A 24011-nucleotide genomic window follows, 5' to 3' on the forward strand; every position below is an offset into this window, starting at 1 on the left:
AGACTTACCGTGAACTGAAAAGGAGATTTCTTAAACATTCAATGAGTGCTCTTGCCAATACTAAAACCACCTAGCAGTGAAAACGGAAAAGTGACTAACATGTGGAGTCAGAATACACAACGGAAAGACAGGATTCCTGAGACAAGTCAGTAGCCTATACAAAGACTTCCGTAAAGCAATAGAGGGTGAAGGCAACAGTGTGCCTACTGACTTGACCTTTACTATGAAGGAAGACTGATTTCTGAATTTTAAGAGTAGGTTGACTTGACCTTTACTATGAAGGAAGACTGATTTCTGAATTTTAAGAGTAGGTTTCCTTTACCTGATCCAGCATCAGTCATATTTCCCCTTGAGCTAAAGAGAGGACAAGAGGCTTACAGGTTCGAATAGGATGTCTACACAGATGAAATCAGCCCATTTTGGAATACAGTTTGTGACTTTATATTCATAAGGGTAGAGGTCTCATCATCATTCCTGCCTGTTGCTCTGGTTTTAGAATTTCAGATGAACTAATGGTTAATGTTCCTGTAGTAATGACACAGTGTAAGCTAGAGATTTTTGGTGGCAGAATTTAGTTTAAGAGCTTTAGGGGCTGGCCCCATTTCTGAGTGGTTGGGTTCACACACTTCGCTTCAGAGGCCCAGGGTTTCACCGGTTCAGATCCTGGGCATAGACATGGAGGGACACATCAGGCCATGTTGAGGCGGCGTCCCACATGCCACAACTAGAAGAACCCACAACTAAAAATATACAGCTACGTACTGGGGGGATTTGGGGAGAAAAAGCAAAAACAAAAAAAAGGAGCTTTAGAAATTAATTTGGTCCTATATTTTATAGAGTCATTAAGCTTTGGAAGAATTAACCAAAATTCTGAGTTAAACTTTACTGTACTTTAGGAGAAATTCACATCTATGGGGATCACGATTTAGAGAACTCAAAAAGCTTGTGCAAATCGCAAGAGTGGTCTGCTGTCTCTTCTCCGGGGTGTAGAAAAGACAAGTTGAAGCTCTGAAGACATCTCTCTCCCTGTCTTTTCCACTGTAAGATGTGGAACTCTCCTGAGCAGATTATCTTTTTTTGTTTGTTTTGTTTTTCAAATTTCTTCTAGACTACATTGCACTTCTATGAACTGATGCCAAGCATTAAGAATAAGACATGACAAGAAGTCCACCCACTCAAAAGAGTAATTCTTTTTTTGGATTTCTGTCACAATCTGGGATATACCATGAAAAGCACAAATAGTTCTGCAAATTTCTTAGAGTGCAGATAGTATGTCTGGCACCTTAAAAAGTAAAATCAAGCATCTAAGATAGTAAATCAATTACAGTGTTTTAACTAATTTACTCAAACTTGGCTTTGGTAGTAGGAATACATATGTATAACACGCCTGGGTAAGAGTTGAGAACAGAGCCCCTGAAAGCTCTCTACATAACCAGGGGAAATAGCACACACGTACATCTGCAGCAACTTTGAGTTGCCAAAGCAGGACAGGGAAAGTTGCAAATTTATGTCAAAAATTCTAAAGTAGAGGAAAAAAAGAAACTCTTAGAATTATCTTGAGGCTTTATCTCCCCGCTGCACAGTTTTTTGCTCTTCAGAATGTCAGCTGGCAACCGCGAGCACACTTGTGCAAAGATGCAGTGGCTTCTGCCCCAGGGGGAAGAGGCACAAGGTTATATTCCTTCTCTTCCACCCCTTCCTTCCATGCTCACTGTCATCCAGCCTCTGAGAACATTCTGACTCAACGGAAAGACGGCCTTGGGGATCATTACATTCAAATTTCCTTGTTCTATTCTTATGAGAAATGATGACCTTGAAAGAAGGCAACCAGGAAAGGAGGATGGAAAATGACTGGTATGGATAAGTAAATGCAATACAGATGGGCCTGCTGCTGAGAAAGGAGATGCAGGGGTGGCCCTGATTTGTCCCGGCACATGAGTATGACTGGAAAACATGGCCTCTCGGCGCAAGAGAACAAAACTGGCCTTCACACAAGCTTTCTCTCAGCTGTTGCGCTTCCTCACAAAACTGTGAAACAGCTCTCGCAATTTGTTTTTGCCTTTCCAGACTAAAGAAACACATTTGTGGTTATCATGAAGACAGGCATTCAAAGTCCCCGGGGTACCTACTGCTGAAAAGGAGATGCGTACTCTGTGACTTAATCACATCTAACTAATATTAATGTGAAAATAGTTCTGCTCTTGTCTGAGGCTCCAGTAGGGAGGATCAAATAGAAGCTCTAATAAAAGAACAGGAAATGCTAGCTGGACCTGCAAGCCACGAGGGCCCCCACTAAAGCATTACACTGAAACTTATTATTTTATTCCTTTGGCATCCTAATTATCAAGAGTAAGAAACATAAAAAGCATTCTCCAGCTTTCCATTAATGTACACTAATTTGATTTCTTGGTGAACATAGGCCCTTCAAGGAATTCCCATGCTAATCAGCTAATGAGTTAATGGAGCTTTCTTTTCTAACAAATGGTAGTTCAAAGTACCTGTAAGTGTGGCCACGATGCCTCGAGGGTAGGTTCATCTTCTTCTGGATCAAATTCATTGCTGTCACTAGGAGGGAGAGTTCTGAATATATTGCAAGATACCTAAAAATAAACAAGCAGCAGAGTTAGCTGGAAGCACCTCCTGGGCAGCCTTACACAAGGTCTTTGCAGGCAGTCAAAGGAAACCCAGGTGACAGATGACAGGAACATCACCAAACTGGAACGGGGACCTCTTTCTATAGGCTTTGCGACCAGGACCACCTCTAGGCAAAGCTGGGAAGTAGCAGAGCAGCACCTTCTACCCTCTGGAACAGTACTCCTTGATCTCATATGGCCATCCACACCCCAGGGTCCTGTGCTTTCATACCTTCCATCAAAGGCCGCTCTTGGTTACTTACCAGTTAAGCATGCTTCTGATTAACCACTTTACACTAAGACACAAATAACTGCTAATGGGCTTCATGTAGTTCCCTTCTCAGGCCTATCCACAATTTGCAAATTTACAGTTCAACTAATAGTGAAATTTCAGGCATTCACAAAAAGCCAATCAGAAAAGATATTTCAGAACCTAATATCCTTAAAATCATGTCTAAATATGATTAAAATCATATCTAAATGTCAAAATAGTAACAACACCCTGGGTAAAATCTCTCTGTGAGGCAAACCTCTCTGAACTAGGTATTCCTTTGCCACAGGCAATTTCCAAATTAAATGCTGGTTGTTCAAAGAATGGCCATGAGGTGATAACCGTTGAAACTGGGTGATGAAGAGATGAGGATTCATTACACTATTCAACTATTTCTGCAAGTATTCCAAGATTTCTATAGTAAAATGCTTATTTTTAAAATGCTGTTGCTACTATTCTCAGAGTTCCTTTTCAATTTCTATTCTGTTTCTTGTCCTGCTTACTCATCTATCCTCTCCTAACTACCCAAACATATCCTCAGATCTGAAGAATAAAAGGGGAGTGGGCGGGGGCAGGGGGTGGATATGTGTAGAAGGCAAGAAGGGAAAGGAAAGGAGATACTGCACCAGAACCCTTTCTGGACTTTCTGTACAACGCAGAAAATACTAAGCTATAATATGCTGCTCTGAAAGAGGGAAGAAGGCTATTGGGGGCCCATAATGTGAACATGTTTATTCATTCAACAAATATCTATTAAGTGTCTATTCTGTACACACACTGTCCTAGGCACTGGGAACATGCAATGAACAAGCAGATAAAAATCTGTGTCCTCCAGGAGCTTATATTCTAGTTAACATCACAATTATCCAAATTTCCTAGCTATGGAAACTGAGCCCAAACGTGTAAGCTATGGAAAGGAAATTCGGTTTTATCTTATGTGCAATGGGAAGTCACCAGTGGATCTTAAAAGAGAAGTGACATGATTCGATTTTTGCTTTTTAAAAAAATCATTCTGGCAGATACGTACAGAACGGACAGGAAGGGGGCAAGTCAGAAGCCTGTGAAAGTGGCAAGAGATGATGATGGTTTGTACTAGGATGGTAGCAGAGAAGACAGAAATAGACTGATTCAAAATATACTCTAGAGGTAGTTTTGCTGCTGGCTTGGACTTATGGGGTGAAGGAAAGAAAAGAATCAAGGATGAGTTATAGATGTAAGGTCATTTATCCAAGATAGAGATGACTGGGAAAGGGAAAAGCTTCCTTTGTTTGCTTGTTTTGGTGGGGAGATCCAGTTAGGAATGTGTTAAAGCAGCAACACCTAGGAGGCAACCTGACATATGAATCTGGAGTTCAGGGCTAGACAGGTCCGGACTGGAGACACATAAGGACTCGTGGGCATATAGATGATATTTAAAGCCATGGGACTCATGGATCACCTTGGAAAGGAGTAAACAGAAAAAAGTTTCGGAAAGGACCCTCAGGCATCCAACATTTAGAAATTAGATAGAAAAAGCACAGCCAAGAAAGGCAAATGAAAAGGAGTAGGAGGTAGGAGAAGAAAAGAACTAGAGTTTGGGGTCTCAGGAGCAAACAGAGTCTTAAGCAAGAAGAAGTCAACACTAGCAAATCTTGCTCTGAGGTTGATGAAGAGGAGCATAGAGCAGTATCTATTGCATTCAGCAGCCCTAACAAGTGGGTACCATTATCTCCAATTCCCCAATGAGGCAAAAGCAGCACAGGCTTGTTAACATCAGTGATTACAGTTAGTAACCGGCAGTTACAACTGAACCCATGCTGTCAGGTTATACCCCTGCGTTCTAGAAAAGCAGGTAGAGCACCTCTTCTGCTCTATTTAGCTTAGATGACTAAAAAAAATTACCATTTTAGAATGTTTTTGATATGGCTAATGACAGCATACACAGTTCTATTATTTTATTTTTGTCCCTTCCAATGATTATCAGAAATTATGTTCACAAAGAAACTTGTGACTTTTCAGATAACCATCAACCTGACTTCTCTTCAACCAGCCAGCCATACTATAATCAAAAGGGCAAAAGTCTTTTAATTACTTGCTTTTGATTCTTCATTAAATTATACATGTATTTCAGAAACTGGGTTGAGATTTCATCCCAACTAAGTCATTTATATTTACAGTTCTCTCTAACAAGCTTTTCTCTCCCCCAAGACGTGAAAGTAAACCAAGAAAGCTAAAAATAAAAAAACAAAAAACAGCTTCTCTATAGTAAAAACTCTGGGTGAAAAGACTCAGAAACTTCTAGTCCTCTATACTCCTGGTCGTATAAACTCTCTTACAGTGTATATCATATGCTACGGCAATTATGTGTTTACCTCTCCCCACCCATCAGGCATATGTGATGTCATGTTCACATCTGTTTCCCCGGCACGTATGAGGCAACCAGTAAATGTTCGCGAACTCAAAGTCTGAATACATTCATAAAACTGTGTATTTTGGTTCTGCTTTAACCAAATTTATAAATCTAGGTTATTTAGCCTAAGATGTTTAACTCTGTACAGTGTTCTACACCTGTGATTTGGTCAAAGTTTCCTCTCTCACTTACCATATCAAAAGAACATGGAGTTGTGTAAATCTAAACAGCAAACGGTCCTAAAGGCGAGTACATCTCGCTTAGCTACACATTGCCATTTCTTCAGATTTGCCTTCCTTGTAATGCTTTATTTAGTTTACTTCTAAACATTCACCACATGAACAATGAGGAATTGCGGATCTATTGGGCTGGACAATTAAGAGCTGACTCAACTGGTTAAGCAGTTCTCTAGTACATTTGGGAAAATGTCAAAGCACATCAAGTGTCATGGAAATGGTCAAGCCTCTGACCCAGCCTGGCACATAATAGGTGCCTAATAAAAATGACATAAACGAAAGAACCATTGCTCCCATCCTTGAGAATCTGTCCTAAGAAACTAATTCAAGACAAGACTGAAAAAACTAATTAAAACAGTCATTTGCAACACTCTCCAAAAAGTGCAAGCTTGGAAATAACCTTTATGTTCAATATCAGAGAGGTACATTAACTTAGTGTAATATTGTATGGCATTAAAGATGATGCCTTTATGGAAGCACAAAGAAATGTTTATAAATAAAGACGTAGGGAGAAAGACAATCGAAAATGGTGTGACTATACTATAAAGATAAGAATGGAAATGGATAACCAAAGGGAAATTAAGAAAAGCTGTACTGAAGCAAGAGGAATATAGATGATAAACTAGGCAGCTGCTGTCCCTCCTCTTGGGACACACCAAATCAGTCCTAAATCTGTAAGAAGCCTAAGTTAGAGAATACACTCTATGAGTTATGCCTTTAATTTCAAGATGAAAATGGGCTCTTGAATTTGTTTGAACAAGATTATTCCTGTCAGGAGAGAGTTGATCAGAGCCTTGCACAATGCCTATAGCGTAGCTTATGAATGAATGGTGGAAGGATTGAATGAATGGATCAGTTTAGCTGTACAGTTGAGCTCCAAAATCAAAAGTTTAAAACTGGATCATCCATGAATGGGCTTGGGGGCCAGGAGGGTCTCTAAATCCCCTGGTTTTTCTGCAACATTTTGTAGATGTGAGTCCAATTTGGGAAAAGATCCAGTTGTCTTCATCAGATTTTCAAAAGACTTCCAAGATCTAAAAACGGTTAAAAATCACTGTCCAAAATGGTAAATTTGCTTGCATTAAATCTTCCCTCATCACTGGCAGTCACTTCTGATTTATAGCCCAGGTTTTAAACGGATTATTGAATAGGTAACATTAATAAACAGGTAAAGGCAGTTGCATGCTTATGCAAATACATCACGAGCACAAGTAGCCACGAGCATCACTCCCCACCACAGAGCAGTTGTGTACAGCGTCTATGGGGGTACATTAAAATGCACCCAGGTATTTATAAAGTCACAAACTGTCTCTATAATGTATTTAAATATATGAGGCTCTAGCCCTAAGCCTTCTATTTTATTCATTCAGGAATGGATTATCAAAAATGAACAAAAGGAATTTTTGAAGTATACAAGAAGGATTTATTTTTCAACTATTTTATTTTAATCTACGCTGGTGTCGATGCAAAGTAAAATTAGTTTAAGAAATAAGTGTCTTTGAGGTAGTCAATTCATTTTCATTCCAAAGGTATTATAATAAACACTGAATGTTGAGAATCAAACTAAAGGCATGAAGGCACTAGCCTGGCCTCCAGAAAAGTGGCTATAAGGACAGAAAGCAAGGCTGGGGGAATGGGAGGAACAAGTGTTAAAATCTGGACAACCCCTTCTCAAAGATAAAAAACCTGGGATTAGGGATTCCACTGAGTTGTCAGAGACTAGCTCATCCAGCTCCTTCATTTTACAAATAAGAAAAGGGAGGTCCAAAGAACTTGTGAGTTTTTCAAGGCAACACAGCACCATGACATGCACGGAGGGTACTCAAGGTTCTTTCTCTGACACACCCCTCCGCCTCCACCCGTGAAGACCACAGATAGACCTGACTTCTTACATCTCTCTTTTTCCTCTGCTTCCCCCAACCATTTATCATTTTCTTGCTTTCCCATTTTCCCATCTCTCCTTTCCCATCAACTCCTTCCCAAGTTTCTGGCCTGCCAGTGGCTCTCAACAGGACCCATGGGAACTGTTTATCTTCCTGAGGGCATTCAGGTCTAAGCTGATGACATTGCTCAGCATTAACAGAGAAGTAAAATACAACAATCTTCATCCTCACCGTCTGGTTCAGACCCCCATCATCAAACATTTCGCTTACTGCAACAGTTTCCTCTCTGGTGTTCCTGTTTTTCATATCCCTTCCTCACATCTCTCCCATTTAGATTTTGAGCCCCTCAAGGACTTCTTACTAATTTCTGAATTCCTAGCACCTAATACACAATAAATGGAAATAACCCAGGTGCCAGACAAAATACTGGACACCAGTTTAATCTGAATTTCACATAAACAAAAAACTTTTAGGTCAATTACGTCCCATATATTGCATGGAACATAAATGAAAACTATTCCTTGCTTCTCTGAAATTCAAATTTAATGAAGCACCCTATATTTTTATTTGCTAAATCTGACAATCCTAAAATCACACTAATATTAGTTAAGAACCTCTATGGTTCCAGCTCAATTGTGACTCAGAACTGGCAGTGCAGCATCCTGAGGGAGAGGAAGGGGACACCGCAGCAGGCAAGGCTGAGGACCTAACAGCTGCCTGCTGGGAGGGGCTGCCTGCTCTCTTAATTTCCTGTTCTTTAGTTTACTGCTGAACACTGTTAACTATGGCACAAAAAAATAAATTTCAAAGTTGGCCAAATGTGAAAGAGACCAAAAGGTTCCCAAGTGCATGGCCCAAAAAGCAAAAGAGGAAGAAGTGGTTAGGTTTATTTTCATCAGATTTTGATTAAACAAACAACTTCTTACTTCTTGACTTGCAATATCAAAATGCAACCATTAATATGTTTAAACAGTTATTTAAATTAGTGCAGACCAAAAAAACCCTCAATGTCCCCAAACTCTCTATCTCCATAGAAACTACTAATTTTACACCACGATTCTGGTTGACATTTTGTTGTTGTTGAATGAAAATGACTGGCACATTATAAAAGAGCAAAATGTGGCTAGCTAGTAGCTACTCACTAAATACCTGCCAAGATTAACCATGAACAAAACTGAAGGTAAGGACAACGCAGTGAGAGTTATTAAACAAATAACTATTTAACAAATACTTTCAATTTCCTTTAGTTATATATTTGTCAGCACTATTAATATTTAAGGCTCAGGTAAAACAGGCACATAGTGTGATCAGGGACCACTTTTACTACAGTATAACAAGTCACCTTACGTCATCTTCTCTGTGCTTGACAAGATACTTGCTAGATGACTAGGTATCAACTTTCTTGGATAAAAGCAGAATAAACTAAATGACTTCAAGAACGTTTCTCCCTCTTTGACCTGGGAAACTACAATTTCATACAATTATGTAACACAGCTGCATATCAACTATAAATGGCAATAATGACATCATAGCTATGGAATAAACTTTCTTGATATTCTACCTAAAAAGTAAATTTTCTAACAAAAAAGGACTATACGAATGATGTTAAATAGAGAATATTCAAGCAAATTAAAAAGGATCTTTTTTTTCTCTAGCACTAGTTATATTAAGACCTCATGCAAGTAACAATTTCAATGATACCTCTGAGTTTTTTCATCGAGTTTATTCATTCATTCATTCCATAATCATTTACTGAAAAGAAATCAAAATGATTTAATCAAGCATTTAGAACCAGAGGGAGGACCTAGTAAATGCAATTTTGAAGCTAGGTCATCATGCATTATTCCCATAGTATTCTGCGTTAGCCCAAAAGATGCATTTAAATAGATATGGTATGGGGCCAGCCACGTGACGGAGTGGTTAAGTTCGCGCACTCTACTTCGGCGGCCCAGGAATTCACCAGTTCGGATCCTGGGCGCAGACATGGCACCCGCTCATCAAGCCATGCTGAGGTGGCATCCCACATGCCACAACTAGAAGGACCCACAACTAAAAATATATAACTATGTACTGGGAGACTTGGGGGAGAAAAAGGAAAAATAAAATCTTAAAAAAAAAAAAGGATATGGTAAAACTGGATCTTGAAAGAAAATAAGAACATCTCATAGTAGTTCATCAACATTTACCACGGATGCAATTTTTTAAAATAATTACATCCAGGCCTAGCCCAGTACAATTTTTAAAAATAATTACATCCAGGGCTGGCCCAGTGGCGTAGCAGTTAAGTCTGCACACTCCACTTCAGCGGCCAGGGGTAAGCAGGTTCAGATCCCAGGTGTGGATTTACACACTGCTCATCAAGCCATGCTGTGGCAGCAGCCCATATACAAAATACAGGAAGACTGGCACTTGATGTTAGCTCAGAGCCAATCTTCCTCACCAAAAAAATAAATTAAAAAATTTACATTCAAAATAAAAAATGTGAACATTAAGCAAGATTTACTTTAAATCTCTAAATCAGATATTTGAACAGAGAAGACTGCTTCTAAACATACTAGAATTTGTATTAAAAATTCAAACTCTAAGAACAAGAACTAAAATTCTAACAAAATTTGCTAACATAAAAGTAATAAATAATAAACAACATACATATAATGTCAAGTTACTTTTGGTAACACCAAATTTAAGAATTCTTAATGGTCCCAATGATAAAAGACCTTTCAAACCTGACTCTCGACCCTTTTTAAAGTAATTATGGATAAATAATTATCGATAAGCAAAAACAAGGAGAAAAATCCCAAAGCATTTGGAATTATGTTCAAGGGATTGAGTATCAGAGCAGACGAATATCTTTTAAACTGATGCTCTGATTAGCAAACAAATGGCAAAACTTCTAAACTTTCAATTAGCACTTAATCTAATTTTCCGGCAATTTGTTTAATCAGTAATTTGTTTCTAAAGCCAAACTACGTCTTTTAATTACCACAATAAACCTACTATAGTTTTCACTTCAGACTAGGTATAAAGTCTCTTTTTAAACCTCGCCATCTACGTGAATGAACACGGCTGTTTAAAAATTATCTGAACTTGCGAAACCATTAAAATCCCTTATTTTAACATAAAGACATGTCCTTAGCACCAACTCTAGAGAGCAAAATTTAATTAAATCAGTATGACAACTTACTAGATTACACTAGGAAGTCCCGTGCAGGACTAACTTTATTCTCTATCATATTAAATATGTAATGTCACTGCTACATAATATCATCCATACAATTAAAATTTTCAGACAAGAATTTCCAGAAGTTATTATTCCAAACATGTTCACTTGAGTTAAATGTGATTCCTTGAGCCAAAGCAATCTCCCAGTGCCCTTGTCTGTCACAAGCACAGGTCTCAGCAAGGCAGGAGGGACTAAAACCACGGCATACAGGGGTGAGGCCACTCCAGCAAGGTCGTCCACATTTTTAACATAAAACCTTCTTCATGGATAGAACTCTATACTTTTGAGAAAATATTCACGGAACCAGAACCAAAGAGAGTGCGCTGTTTACTTGTGACTAAGAAACACGCACTTGTGACAGTTGTGAGGTCTGTTTTAGAGCATCCGGAAATCCGGAAGAGGATTTAAAAGATTTCTAAAGTCGCTGACTACAACCTTATTATTGTTACACATTCCCGGTCATACTTTAAATCTGTATTAGCAGGGCTTTCAAGGACATAGCAGCTATTTTATGCAACCTGATTTCCTAAATGAGGCAGAAGGAACATCTTAAAATGATAAAAGAAGCTTAACAGTTAAAGAAAGGGAATAACAAACAAATGAACAAAAAAGGAAGTTTAAAAGGTTAAATTGCCCAATTAAAATTTTTAATATGTAGCCAAATTTAAAAGACAAGATTAAAGTAACAGAAATCTCGTGCACCTACTATTTTCCTAACTCACAAGAATGTCACCATTTTTACTTAGATTTCCTTTGTCAATCATTTCTTTCATAATCTATTAGGTATACACTGTTCAGATTTATATAGACTAAAAAAAAATCTGTTTTCATTGCTGTTACTGCTGCTGCTGCTGCTGTCAACAGCAATATTTAGTCGATAATTGTTATGATCAATTGGTGTAAACTGGATTTAACACATACTGATTGTTTCTAAAAATAATTTGATCCTTTTAGATATTTAGTTTCTAGAAGGATCAGAGTATTGACAACTGTATGGAAGAAAAGAAATCTGTCCGTGAGAGATCAAGAACAGAGAATCAATAGAATTTGAACACAGATCAAATACAAATACAAGGTACAGTTTTGAGGAATACATCAACATTTAGTTCTAAGGAGACAAAAGGGAGAAAGTGTGTGAAGGAAAGGACTTTGTTTTTTTTCCACCCTCTCTGACCTATCACTTGCCCATCAGATGACAGAGATGCCACAAAGGCAGAAGAAGATTGAGGGTGGGAGGAGAAAGATGCAAGGGAAAGAGAAAGATATTTGAGCTGAGCCTCCTCCAGGTACATTTGTATCAAGTTCAAAAACCATGGAAAGCTGATTGATAGTCTTAATGTCAGCATAGTGTCAAGAGAGAGGCCACCTCCAGTCGTATTAAGAATGGGAGCTCTGTCTGAGTGGGGCATTCACCTGTCGTGAGAGTGGCTGGGCTAGTTCCTTACCACCATCATCCTTTCACCCTTTAAGAACTCTCCTTACATTGGTGCCTTTCAGTCTTTTCTCTTGGGCTTGTCTGATTCTCCAGAGAAGAATCACCTGTCTCCTGACCAAAGGCATAAGGAACCTGGGAGCTGAGTGGTGAAGAGAGTTGAGGATCTTTCCATTCAACGTGCTCCCCTGCTTTCAGAAAGGTACCCACTGCTCCCAGCTGTGCCTAATCCCGGAGTCCAGGTTCCCCTCAGTTTAGCCTCGCTAGAGAGTAAACCTTCAGCCTGTTGCTGGGTTTGGGGAGAAGCAGTCACCTAGCTGCCTGGTCTGGACGGAGTGGGGTAGGACTGTGAGTTCCAGCTACTTATACAGATTTCCACCAAGTCCCCTGTTTTTGCCCCCATGTACCCTTACTTTGAAAAGTATCTTTCTGAACCTTCCTGGAGTTAACGTGCTGTGAGCTGGCTACTTCCAGACTTTTCTTGCTGCTGTTTGGGGTTCAGCTACCTCAGACCAGCCAAGATAGTGACCACCAGTTCATTTGCTTTCTAGGTTCCAAAGTGTTGATTCTGAGCTCTCCTCTCTATTTTACTTTGTCCATGTGAGTTTCATTTCTTTTCAGTAATTTTTGTGTGATTTTAGGAGGTAAAGGAAGTAAACACGTGAACGTGTTTAACTCCCTCATTTACACAAAAACCAATGATTATTTCCTATTAAATTATTCTTTCCATTCTCCAGTAACTTCTGCTAATTCAAGTAATTTAACTTTCTTACGCGAATGTCAACCCCCTTTTAGTGGGAAAGAATCCAGCAGAACTGCAAGAAAACCAAATGGCAGCTGCTCTAACGTTAGCCAAGATCAAGTTAGAGATCCCACACCAGTTTTCTTTCTCAGAATTAGCACCAACCACCTTGGTAGGTCTTCGTGTGAAGCGAAACAGAAAGTAAAACACATTCTGAATCTCGGAACGACTTGAATATAGAAGTCAGATGAATGCCTCAAAGTCATCATTTTATCCAGTGAACAAGTACACAAATTTCAAAAAAACAAAATACCAGCACTAGAGCTCAAGGTAGAGCCAAGCTGAATCCTTGGCACAATGCTCTTCTCTCAATACTCAGTTCTCGGTCACCCTTTCTACTATGACTTCTGTTCCCAGGACACTAGGATGTCTTAATTCCATTATTTCCAGTTACATACAGAGTAGTTCTGACATCTCACTAGATCTCAAATTCAATCTGGACAAAGCCAATCTCATCCTCATTGACCTCTGCCCCCCCTAAAACAGAATTCTCTGCTCACCTTCTACATTCTGTCTAACCCTTTGGAATTTTCTTTAACTCTTCCTCTCCTTTATCTGCTTTATGCAACTTACCAACAAGTCATTTTATTAATTCCTTCACAAGGTCTCTTTGTGTTAATAGTGGTGTTACTTTTAATAGTAGAAATACGGAAACAGTTTAAATGTCTCAAAATGGAAAACAGCTAAGTAAACAATGATATATCCATATAATGGAAAGTTAGGCAGCCATTAAAATGATGTTTTTAGAAGATATCTAAGCCCCAGTGGTCTAGTGGTTAAGTTAGCATGCTCCGTTTTGGCGGCCCAGGTTCGGTTCCCGGTACAGACCTACAGTGTTCTGTCAGTGGCCATGCCGTGCTGATGGCCCACAGACTGAAAAAGAAAAGAGGAAGATTGGCACAGATGTTAGCTCAGGGCAAATCTTCCTCAGCAAATAAATAAATAAATAAAAATAATGAAAGATATCTAATCACATGAAAGCACATTTATATCATAATGCTAAAGAAATTTTTTAAAAAAGAATTCAAAATTATACATATAATGAGATTGCAAAAAATATATTTAACAAGGAAAAACAGGAAAAGGCACAAGGAAATTTTCTTGATTGACGGCAAGGTTCTAGATCTGGGATTATGGTTACATGCATACATATAATTGTCAAATCTGTTGAACATTCACTGCCTAAGACCTGTTCTTAAAATTGTATTGCATGTTAAGTATATCTAATTTTTTTTTAATTTAAGGGAAAAACATCATAAAAAATAGACTAGGAGAAAATTGGCAAAAATGTGACCAACAACTGAATTTAAATAATGAAACTAAGGGTAATTTTTTTCTCTGATTTCCAAATTTCCTTTGATGAGCACAGGGAAAAAATATAGGAGATGGGAGTTCTCTTACATATTCTCCATTTCCTCTTCTTTTGTCACTATCTGACTAGATTAGGACAATGGCCCTCTGCCATTAGCCATCCTGGCTTAAACCTGCCAGCCCAAACCTCCTTAAAGGAGCTGGCAGAAGGGTACAGACTTTCTTTGTGGGGCTGGAGAAAGAAAACTAAGCATATCATTTACATTTCACCTCCTGTTCACAACTCTTAGCAACTCCCTGCTTGCTGTCTACAAGATTGTCTAACCTCCTCTACCTAGCTTGCCAAGACCTCTGTAATCTAGACCCACCCCTGCCTCTCACCTTATCACCCACACATTCCAAACAGGAATCCTCCGCTCCCATTCGGCTTCTATTTCAAGATTAAACTCTGCTCAAAATAAGAGGCAACGTTTTACCTGCTGAAACGGTGACAGTAATGTTAAACTACCTTTCTCTAGGGTGTGTTATCCCCATACAAAACCATCACAGGGAAACGATATTTCACACACACAGACAATTATATTGCACTGTCTCCAAAACTGGAAATGTAACAGTGAATCCAAAAGTAAAGATTGTTGATATTAAATCTTGGAATCCAAAAATAGAGGTGTAAACACTGCAACAGTCATCGTGCTTACTGCGTATAAACGCGGAGCACGCCCTCCTACTGCTGGCTCTCGCAGTCAGCTGTTCTCGCCCCACACAGGCCGGCCATGTGATTCCAGGGTTTTGCTACATTTTCCTGTGTGGACTATGGGTCCTAAATCCCAAGAAGGTACTAAAACTGGTAAATTAAGTGATTTCTGTAAGCACACAAGTTTATAAAATAACAACACGGGGCTTTTCTGAGGATACATACATTCTAACATCTGCTTTGAACACTTTATGGTTCAAAATCAGCTGACGCTAAAAGAAAAATTAAACCTGTTGAATTCCAAATTTTAAAAAACACAAAACACCAGAGGCTCCTGATGTACATTTCTGGCTACTGACAACGTGCTCTGATTTGAAATCACTAAAAATAAACAGGAAACACTGCCCAAACTGTCACTGTCCCTTCCTCTGTGTCTGTGTGTATGCCTCTCTCCGTCTCTGTGACCCTTCATTAACAGAACAAAGCCCTGAGCTAGGTGGTGAGTAAGGAAAACAGAAACACACCAGAACCACAGCTGACCACAGATCAGTATCGCCCTCTCCCCAGTACTACTGCTTCATCATGAAGTGAGTAAGGCCACTCCAAGGGGGGCACACAGACAGCCCTCCCTCAAGGGCCTCATCTGGGGGTGGGGGGTGGAACACAGGAGTGTGGGTGTAAGTTCCTCAGAAGGAAACCAAGAGAGGGCTCGAGGGGCAGGAACTGCCCCTCAACCCTGCTCGTTTCCATCCTAAATGTACAGTTAAAGAACATCGCCTTCCAATCATTTCACCCGGCAAATAACTACTCTTCCTTTCCAGAACAGAGCATAACAGACTCCCCACTGTGTACCTGATGACAGCACAAATACAAAACTCAATTTTCCAGCACCTTCTCTACTGTCTAAGCTTAACAAATTTTTCTAACTTTTCTAAGAGAAAAGAACAAAAGTTCCACAAAAGGAAGAGGCTTGCATTATTCCAGAGTGTTCTACCCTTTGGCTTTAACTTTTTCAGGAAGGGAAATTCCACCGTATTTCAAAGCAGCCCATTTAGTACCTAACACTATCTGCCCTGCCCCCACTCCTGTTTGTTTCCGACATTTCTGAAGGGTCAGGAAACATCAGATTCTCCAATATAGCTTGCTTACCTATTTTATTAAAAAATAAGCTTGCTCTCCAACCTCCCAGTTACAACCAGTCCTATTTTTATTCAGCAACATCCTCTCTTCTATTGAGTCACCCCTCGCCCTCCCAGCCATGCTCCTCCTTGCTCCGGACCTGCTCCTGGCCTTAGGCCCTGGTCTTTCCAGTTTTCCCTTCTCCACTGCCCAGTCAACCCCCACCTTTCTCTATTCATCATTGTAATTGCATTTTTACTCTACAAGTCCCTTATCTTATCCGAACTTTCCAGAGGCAACTTCCTCTGCAGAAGTCACTGGATAGCATATTTCTTCTTGTTTTCATCTACAGATCAAGTCTGGCTTTTAATATTGATCAGTAGCCAACTACCTCCTGGAAATGACCTGTTCATTGTTTTCTTGCCAAATTCTCGTCTCAAGTATTTCTGTCTCTGAGAATTCCATAATGAGGACACTCATTTTCTCCATTTTTTCCTCCTAATAATACACCACTGTGGTGTAAACCAGCTTTTTCCTTAGAGAATCAACCAATAAATCCCTTCCTCTCATTTCTCTCTCCTCAGTGGAGATGCCTGAACCATATAAACTAACACCAAGTGCTAGAATTATCCAAGGCCCACTTATATTTCGAATCTTTTTGTGTGTGTGAGGAAGACTGGCAATAGATATTAGCTCAGGGCCAATCTTCCTATTTTTGCTTGAAGAAGACTGTCTCTGAGCTAACATCTCTTCCAATCTTCCTCTAATTTTGTATGTGGGATGCCACCACAGCACGGCTTGATGAGCAGAGTGTAGGTCCACGCCTGGGATCCAAACCCACAGACCCCAGGCCACCAAAGCAGAGTACATGAACTTAACCACTATGCCACCAGGCTGGCCGCTCTAAATCATTTCATCATTCATTTTCTTGGCAGATTTTTCCAGAAGTATTGCTTATACTTCTAACCATACTTTCAGTTTCAAGGTTAAATTAAAAGGTGGGAGAAAAGAGAAACCAAAACTTGAATGCAGTACTGTAATCTACCCTGCAAAATCCTGTGGCCAACTTGGGGGGAGGGGAGGGGGGTTCTCATTACAGTGAAATGATAGTACTGGATGCTTCCGTGCTAGACAAGTCACAGCTGTCAAACGATTTTAAGTATATTGAAAACTCCAAAAAATCTGTAAAGCAGTTAAGCCAAAAGGACTACAGCTTGTAAATGAAGCAAATAGCAATCATGAGTAGCTCAGAAGCTTCCTGAGTAAAAATCTGCTCCTTAGCACATTTAAATTAAAACTAAGTACATTAAAATCCCTGTCAGATTCCTTAAGAGAGAATGTTTGCTGGAGAGAAATGGTAAATTATTAATATAGTACAAACATGAATATGGAAATATATGAGGAAAAATTTGACTTAGGTGGACTAAGGGCAGTATACATACACATGAATATATAATTACACACACACGGGCACATGAAGATTTACACGGTCCTCCAAAAAAACAGACCTGAAATTAAAATTTCCCAGAGAGAAGTAAAGTTGAAAGTCAACAATCAGAGAAAAGATATGGAAAGCCACCTTAAAAAGATAAACAGCTTTCAGGCTAGCAGACTTCATTGCAACCCGAAAAAGTGATTAATTCATCTAAAGAAACAGGTAAGTCTAGCAGAGGCTGTAGAGGTGGGGCCATGAATGATAATAACAACCATGACATCACAACAACCCTACAAAGTTACAGTGGGGTAACAAGCTTAAGAGGGTTAAGGTATGTCCAAGATCACACAGCTAAGTAAACGGCAGGACCGGGCCCAGGTCTGTCTGTCTATACCACTGACCTGGGAAGGACAACCAAAAGGGAAAGTGGGCTGTACACACCTAAGTGCTTCCAAGGCTTAGGGGCCATCATGGAGACGGAGGGACGTTCCAATCATCTAACTCCCTTGCTCCAAATCCAGGCTAAACACGCGATGTCAGGATGCCTTGGCTGCCGCCAGAGCTTGCCTGCTTCCAGTGGGGGGACAGAGAGAAGCGGCATGCAGGGAGGACATGGACTCAGGGGACAGGATCATCTCAAGGACTGTAGTTTGGGTGGAACAGAGGAGAGTTCTGAACTACAGCCCTCCTCCCCGCCCCCAGTCACCATGCACTCTTACATGCTGGGAAGGGGTGGTAGGCAGGAAAAAAGGTTCAGAAGCACTGTTCCTTCAAGAATAACACAAAGGCAGTGTGGTTATTACACAGGGGAGTGAGGTAGTGGGGGGAGAGGGAGTGAAAGGGAAGCTGTTTCTTAAGCAAAAAATGAACATTTAACCTGAGGCCTTGTCAGAGGCAGCAAAAGAGACAGGGATGAGCTAATCAGAAGCCTTATTACCTAATTAGAAGAGCTCAAGGAAAAGAACACAGGACAGAGGCAAGAGTCCAGTCTTAGGGGGTTTAGTCCCCACTCCCATTGGAAAGAATGATTCCTGGAAAGCATTAGGCACAACAGCTATGAACATGGCTCTGGAGCCAGACAGCCTGGATTCGAATCTCAGCTCTGCCAGTGACCCAGGTGTTTCTTGGGCAAGTTTCTTAACCTCTCTCCACTTCCTTTACATCATCTATAAAATAACACACATAATAATGCTACCCACCTCAAAGCGTTGCTGTGAAGACTGAATTAACTCAGATGTTGTAGTTGCTGCAGATTATTATGCTGCAAACAACGAAAGGCGTACAGGTGTGGGCGATCTTCTTTCATTAGTGCACAGCTTTGTGAAGAACCTCTAAGGATTAAGCATTTGACTACAACTCTAAACTACATAACTATTATAACAACCTAGCAAACTGACACAAGATGAAAAAGAAAAATCTGAAGAGTCAGATGTGTTTTTAGGAAACTGAATTCACTACCAGAAACCTTCCCACAGAGAAAACTCCAGGCCCAGATGGTTTCCTTGGTGAAATCATTCCAACAACTTCATCTTTCATCTTTAGTTACTGCATAAATGGGAAGATCCTACTCCCTTCCAATCTCATATTTTCCAGCAGAGCAGCATCCAGCAGAACACTGCACATGTGGTAAAATCAAGCTTAAACCATTTTGAAGTCAGACATGTCTTTGAAAATTTAATCAAAAGCTACAGATCTTCTACCACAAAACACACAAAATTTTGCAGTCAACATCAGAGGGTTCATTGACCCCATGAAACCAACCTATGGACACCCTGAGATGCTAAATGCATATTGTTAAGTGAGCATTAACTAAAGAAGCATGACGTGATAGTTTAAGACGGTAATTGAGGAAAGAAAGTGCCTGCCAGTTCCTTTGATATATTATAAATGGTACAATCTACTCCTAACCTTGAGCAGTGGACTCTTCTTGATCTCATTCTAAAAATGTCTTCCGGTAAGCTTCATTATCATAAGCTTAAACTCTTTTCTAAGAACTAAGGAATTCTTTACATTCAATTAACTCTCAAGTCCTATCTTTCAGACTTATCCTACCATCAAAATTTACCAATAACTTCAGTTCCTAAATGCCGTTTCCCAGATACCCCTCAATTCTCTTCTATTTATATTTCCAGTTGCGTAAGCAGCCCACCTCCTATAGATCTTATCTCCTCATACCTACAGATCTTAACTCCTTTGGGTCTGAAAAGTCACCTCCAAGGCAAATTCTGGCCAGGATGTGTACTTATATTCCTTATCAGATGAAGGAAGACGAAAAATGGAAATTCCATATTTCCCCCCGGTAGTTATTATTCCCAAGGCTACTTTTAGATAGCTGTTATTTTATAAAAAGAAACTCTGTCCTTTAGCCAATAGAGTACGTAGTGGAGTTAAAGCACCCCTGAGAGTCTGTGTAGGCACACTCTGAGGCCCTTCATTGCCATTTTATAATTTTCTACAAAGCCATATTATTCTATTAAGAGGCTAACAAGAGCTGTGACTTCCAGTTAAATCAAAAAATGTATGAAAGATAACGCACTTAGATAACCAAATGACAGGGTATAATTTGAGAGTGGGGAAAAACAAAGCTAACGGTAGCCAAGAAACAATATAAAGGACTCAAGGAAAGACTGCAATAGAAAAGAAGAAAAAATTGTTCAACATATTTTATCTTAAAACTACTTTAGCTTTGGAAAATCACATATTCTATAATTTGAAGTACACAGAGATTGAACCACATATTAGGAATGGGGCAGACTTTGGAACCAAAAAAGCCAAGTCATAAAGACAAAATATGAACATAACAGAAAACAAGCAGGGCGACAAGGTCTACTTTCTGCTGGAGAGAAGTGACAGGATTTTACCCTAATGAAGACAGTACAGGGTACATGCAATCATTATCTATAGTCAGTATCTCAACTGCCTCATATTTCATGCACCCGTCAACCTACCAGCTCCCACCTGTACCTCTGCACTGAAGCGTGATGATTCCCTGGTATCGCCTGAAGGCCCATCACTGTTCTTTTTCTCCCCTGTCCTGCTCCCATGCTGATAATTACCAATCTCCATCTCCAGCTTTCCACAACTAGGGCTCCCATAAACTCAAAGTAAACACATCAAAAATCAACTCCTCAGCTTCCATTCAAAACCTACTCTCCCTTCTACTGTACCTTTCTCAAAACGGCAGCACCACAAACTACCTAATTCCCAAAGCTATCCTAGACCCCTTCCTCTCGCACATTCCAAACCTTCACACAAATCCTAAGTGGCTTCAATTTTACCTCCTAAGTGAGTCCCATCCTTTCCTCTCCTTTTCTACTCCCCAACCTGTGCTTGGTTTAGGCCCTCCACAACTTCTCTAACACAACTGTCCCCTAAGTGATTCCTCTCTGTCTTCAATTTCGGTCCCCTCCAATCTATCTGTCCCCCTGCCATGATAATATAAATCCAACCGTGACACTCAACTGCTTAAAACTTTTCAACGGCTATCCATTGTTTGTGAGCTTCTTGGAGGATCTGGCCCACATCTACATCTTCAACAGCCACCATTCACCTCCTCCCACTCCCCAACACACACACACACACACTCTTAATGCTCTAACACAGCACTATTTGTGTTTCTCTGAATATATCATGGAGTTTGGGGATTCCTTTGCATCATGTAATTCTCTTTTTCATTTCAACACTATTTCAGCCACCTAGAAAACACGTATTCACCTTTTAATACCCTGCCGAGGCTTTACTCACTTTGTAAAGCCTTCCTTGACCACCCCTCCCTACCTCTGATTAATCACTCTTTTTCTCTATTCTGCCTTGTTCATACTTTTACTAATGTATGTATGACATTATCTTTATTATTCGTTCACATGAGTATCCTCTCTACCTGACTGTGAGTTTGTTGACAGAGCAGATCCCTGTCTTTATTTATCATCAAGATGTAAAAGTGTGGTTGTAAGTCATTCAATAAACAATACCTGGAGTTAACTAAAACAATGTCTTCACCAGTGAGATTTCATCTCACGTTGAACTATCCCCAAGAGACATTTTTGCAAAGGAAGATGTGCAAATATAAAGAATAGAAAATATGCACAGATCAAGTTCAGGTAAAAAACATTAGCACAAGATCACTGGGAAAGCCAGAAATTCTAAGAAATCTTTCAAATGGATGCACGGTAACAGAACCAAAAAGGAAACACTAGCATAATGTGGTAAAAACACTGCCTCAAGGACAGAAGCCTGACACTCAAGACAATACAGAGCAGAATGTGCCAAAGCCTAAAGAAGTAAGAGTGCTGATTCCCGTTTTTCCATCAGATATGGCCCCACGAGAAATACATGAAAGAAACCACTGAGCTCAGCAACTCCTTTGGACAATGGTTCGCAAACTTTAAGAATGGCAGAATCCATTGTAAATTTCTTAAACTGTGTTGACCAAAACTGTTGGTCAACTGGAAGGCTGTGAGAGATCATCAACTCCTTCCATTTACAATAGGAGAAACAGCCTTAGAGAGGAAATTACTCACCCAAGATCTCACCACTAGCTAAGTGGAAGATGAGAAATGAGGACGGTGACTTCCACATTCTCTGTCTGGGGCTCTTTCCACCACCCCACACTACCCTTCTGCGGGTAAGTTAGGTGCTGTATTGTTTTGTTTTGTTTACACATAAAAAGTTGTTTTTCTTTCTTAATTCTAGCAGTCTGAGGGGGTATCCAGACTTCATCCAAATGCTAAAAATGGTTTCCACAACTCATAGATTACTTTCATCTGTCACTCTTTTCTTCCCCTAACAGGAATAGCATCTCTCAAAGTATAGGTCCCATCAGGTTGGATCAAAGGCTTTTGGTAATAATGCTGACACCTGAACATGCCATCCTAAGTCATCACTCATCTCGGTTTGTAAAACCTAGTTATCACTTCATTGATATTTCATTGAAATATCATTGAAAGCATTACCATTTCCCTCACTAATCCTACTGAGGCAGTTTCATTTTGCAGTATTAAGGAAGAGGAACAGGTGGAGACAGTGACTGTTCAACAGGCAGGATTGAAATTATAGCATCTGAGAATGACTGAGGCAATGGACACAACACATCTAGCTGATAGAGCATTTTAAGTCCACAAACAGGTTCTACCAGTGACTGTAAAATCAACTATCTAATAACAAAATCATCAAAATACAATAATAATATTATTGACTGCCTGATATGCGTTAGGGACTGGTCTAAGAGCTTTATCCACGTCATCACCAATCCTCACAAAATAGCCAAAAGGCAAGTACAGTACAGATTAGAAAAGTGAGCAGTGGTAGCACCAGAATTTCTATATACAAGGAGCTCACAGGTGGCAAAATGGAAGGGAGCAGAGGGCACCAAGTGGGGACTTGGTTCCAACCCTTCTTACAGAGCACTTAGCACCCCGGTCACTAGATCGTACGTGTACCTGAGGTGGTAAGAACCTTGATGTACAAACAAGCACAACAATTGTCCTTGGGTGGACTATTTATGGAGCAGGGTAGGAGGCATTATGACCACCCTTCCCTGATTGTACGTACCTCTTAGCACCACACGAAAACTGAGGGCCCCAAAGATGGAGGGCTCCAGGAAGGTGATGGAGCAAAGAAGAGTGGCCAGACCTGGCACCTGAACCCAGGTGTGTGTGGTTCCAAAGTCCTATCTCCTTCTACTCTACCACACTACCTCCTTTTCTGTAAATGCCCCAGATTGTCTAAGAACCATGTAAAATCAGTAGTTAGCAATTTAACAAATCACAAGATATGAAAAATAAATTACGCTTCTGACAACCCTAAACTATCATCTAGAAAGTTAATTTTCTAATACCCTAGAATAGCATGCATGCTACAGACCCAACACCTCCTAAGGTAGGACTCAAGTATATTTTCAAACACACATTCACACACACACAACAGGAGTCTTTTTTAATTTTTTTGGTTGAGGGGGAACATAAGGGAAGGTGATAAGGGAGAAGAGACAACGGTCTCCTTTAAGAGACTAAAGCTGGTTTAAGACCAAGCTGGTTCATAGGAATAAAAGAACTTTTGGATTAAGCCAAATACTGGGTCTAAAAACGGACTACAACCCAATGACATCCAATACATTCACTGTAATTTGAGAGCCTGAAATGCCCACATTTTAAGTGGGAATCCATTCACTCGTTCAACAATCTCCAGGTAGGCCTGGGCTAGGAGGCCTCAGAGAGGCCTCAGAGACGTGCAGGGCACAGCTCCCGCCTAGAGGTGCTTATGGTCTAATTAGAAAAATTAGATAAATGTGTGAAAGGAGAAAAAAGCAGCAAATGAACAAATTCCAGAAGGGTAGGTTACCAAGAAGCAGAGGAAACTAAAGAAAGGAGAAAACTCTGGGCTTTTCAGAAAACAGTGATAGCATTTTTAAGCCAGGTCTTGAAAGGAATGGGAGAATCAGAATTAGAGGCTGGGGGCAGGGAATACATGAAGGTCCAGAAACAGGGAAAAGATATAGGCTATTAAAAAATAAATCAACAAATACACAGATGCTCTCACACAAGGGCAAAGTGATGTGTGTACAAGGATATTCACAGGGCATCGG

General features: G+C 40.0%; 1 protein-coding gene across 3 annotated transcripts in view; it reads right to left on the reverse strand.

Moving 5' to 3' along the window:
* The window catches only part of PPP2R5E (protein phosphatase 2 regulatory subunit B'epsilon), a 146245-nt gene that overhangs the window by 41020 nt on the left and 81214 nt on the right, over positions 1 to 24011 (reverse strand). For all 3 annotated transcript variants that reach the window (XM_046647464.1, XM_046647465.1, XM_046647463.1), the window contains exon 4: positions 2499 to 2600. In XM_046647464.1, the coding sequence (XP_046503420.1) occupies positions 2499 to 2600 (102 nt within the window). The remainder of the gene's footprint in view (positions 1 to 2498; positions 2601 to 24011) is intronic.

This window comes from Equus quagga, chromosome 20 (assembly GCF_021613505.1).
Source record: "Equus quagga isolate Etosha38 chromosome 20, UCLA_HA_Equagga_1.0, whole genome shotgun sequence".
Classification (NCBI taxonomy): domain Eukaryota; kingdom Metazoa; phylum Chordata; class Mammalia; order Perissodactyla; family Equidae; genus Equus; species Equus quagga.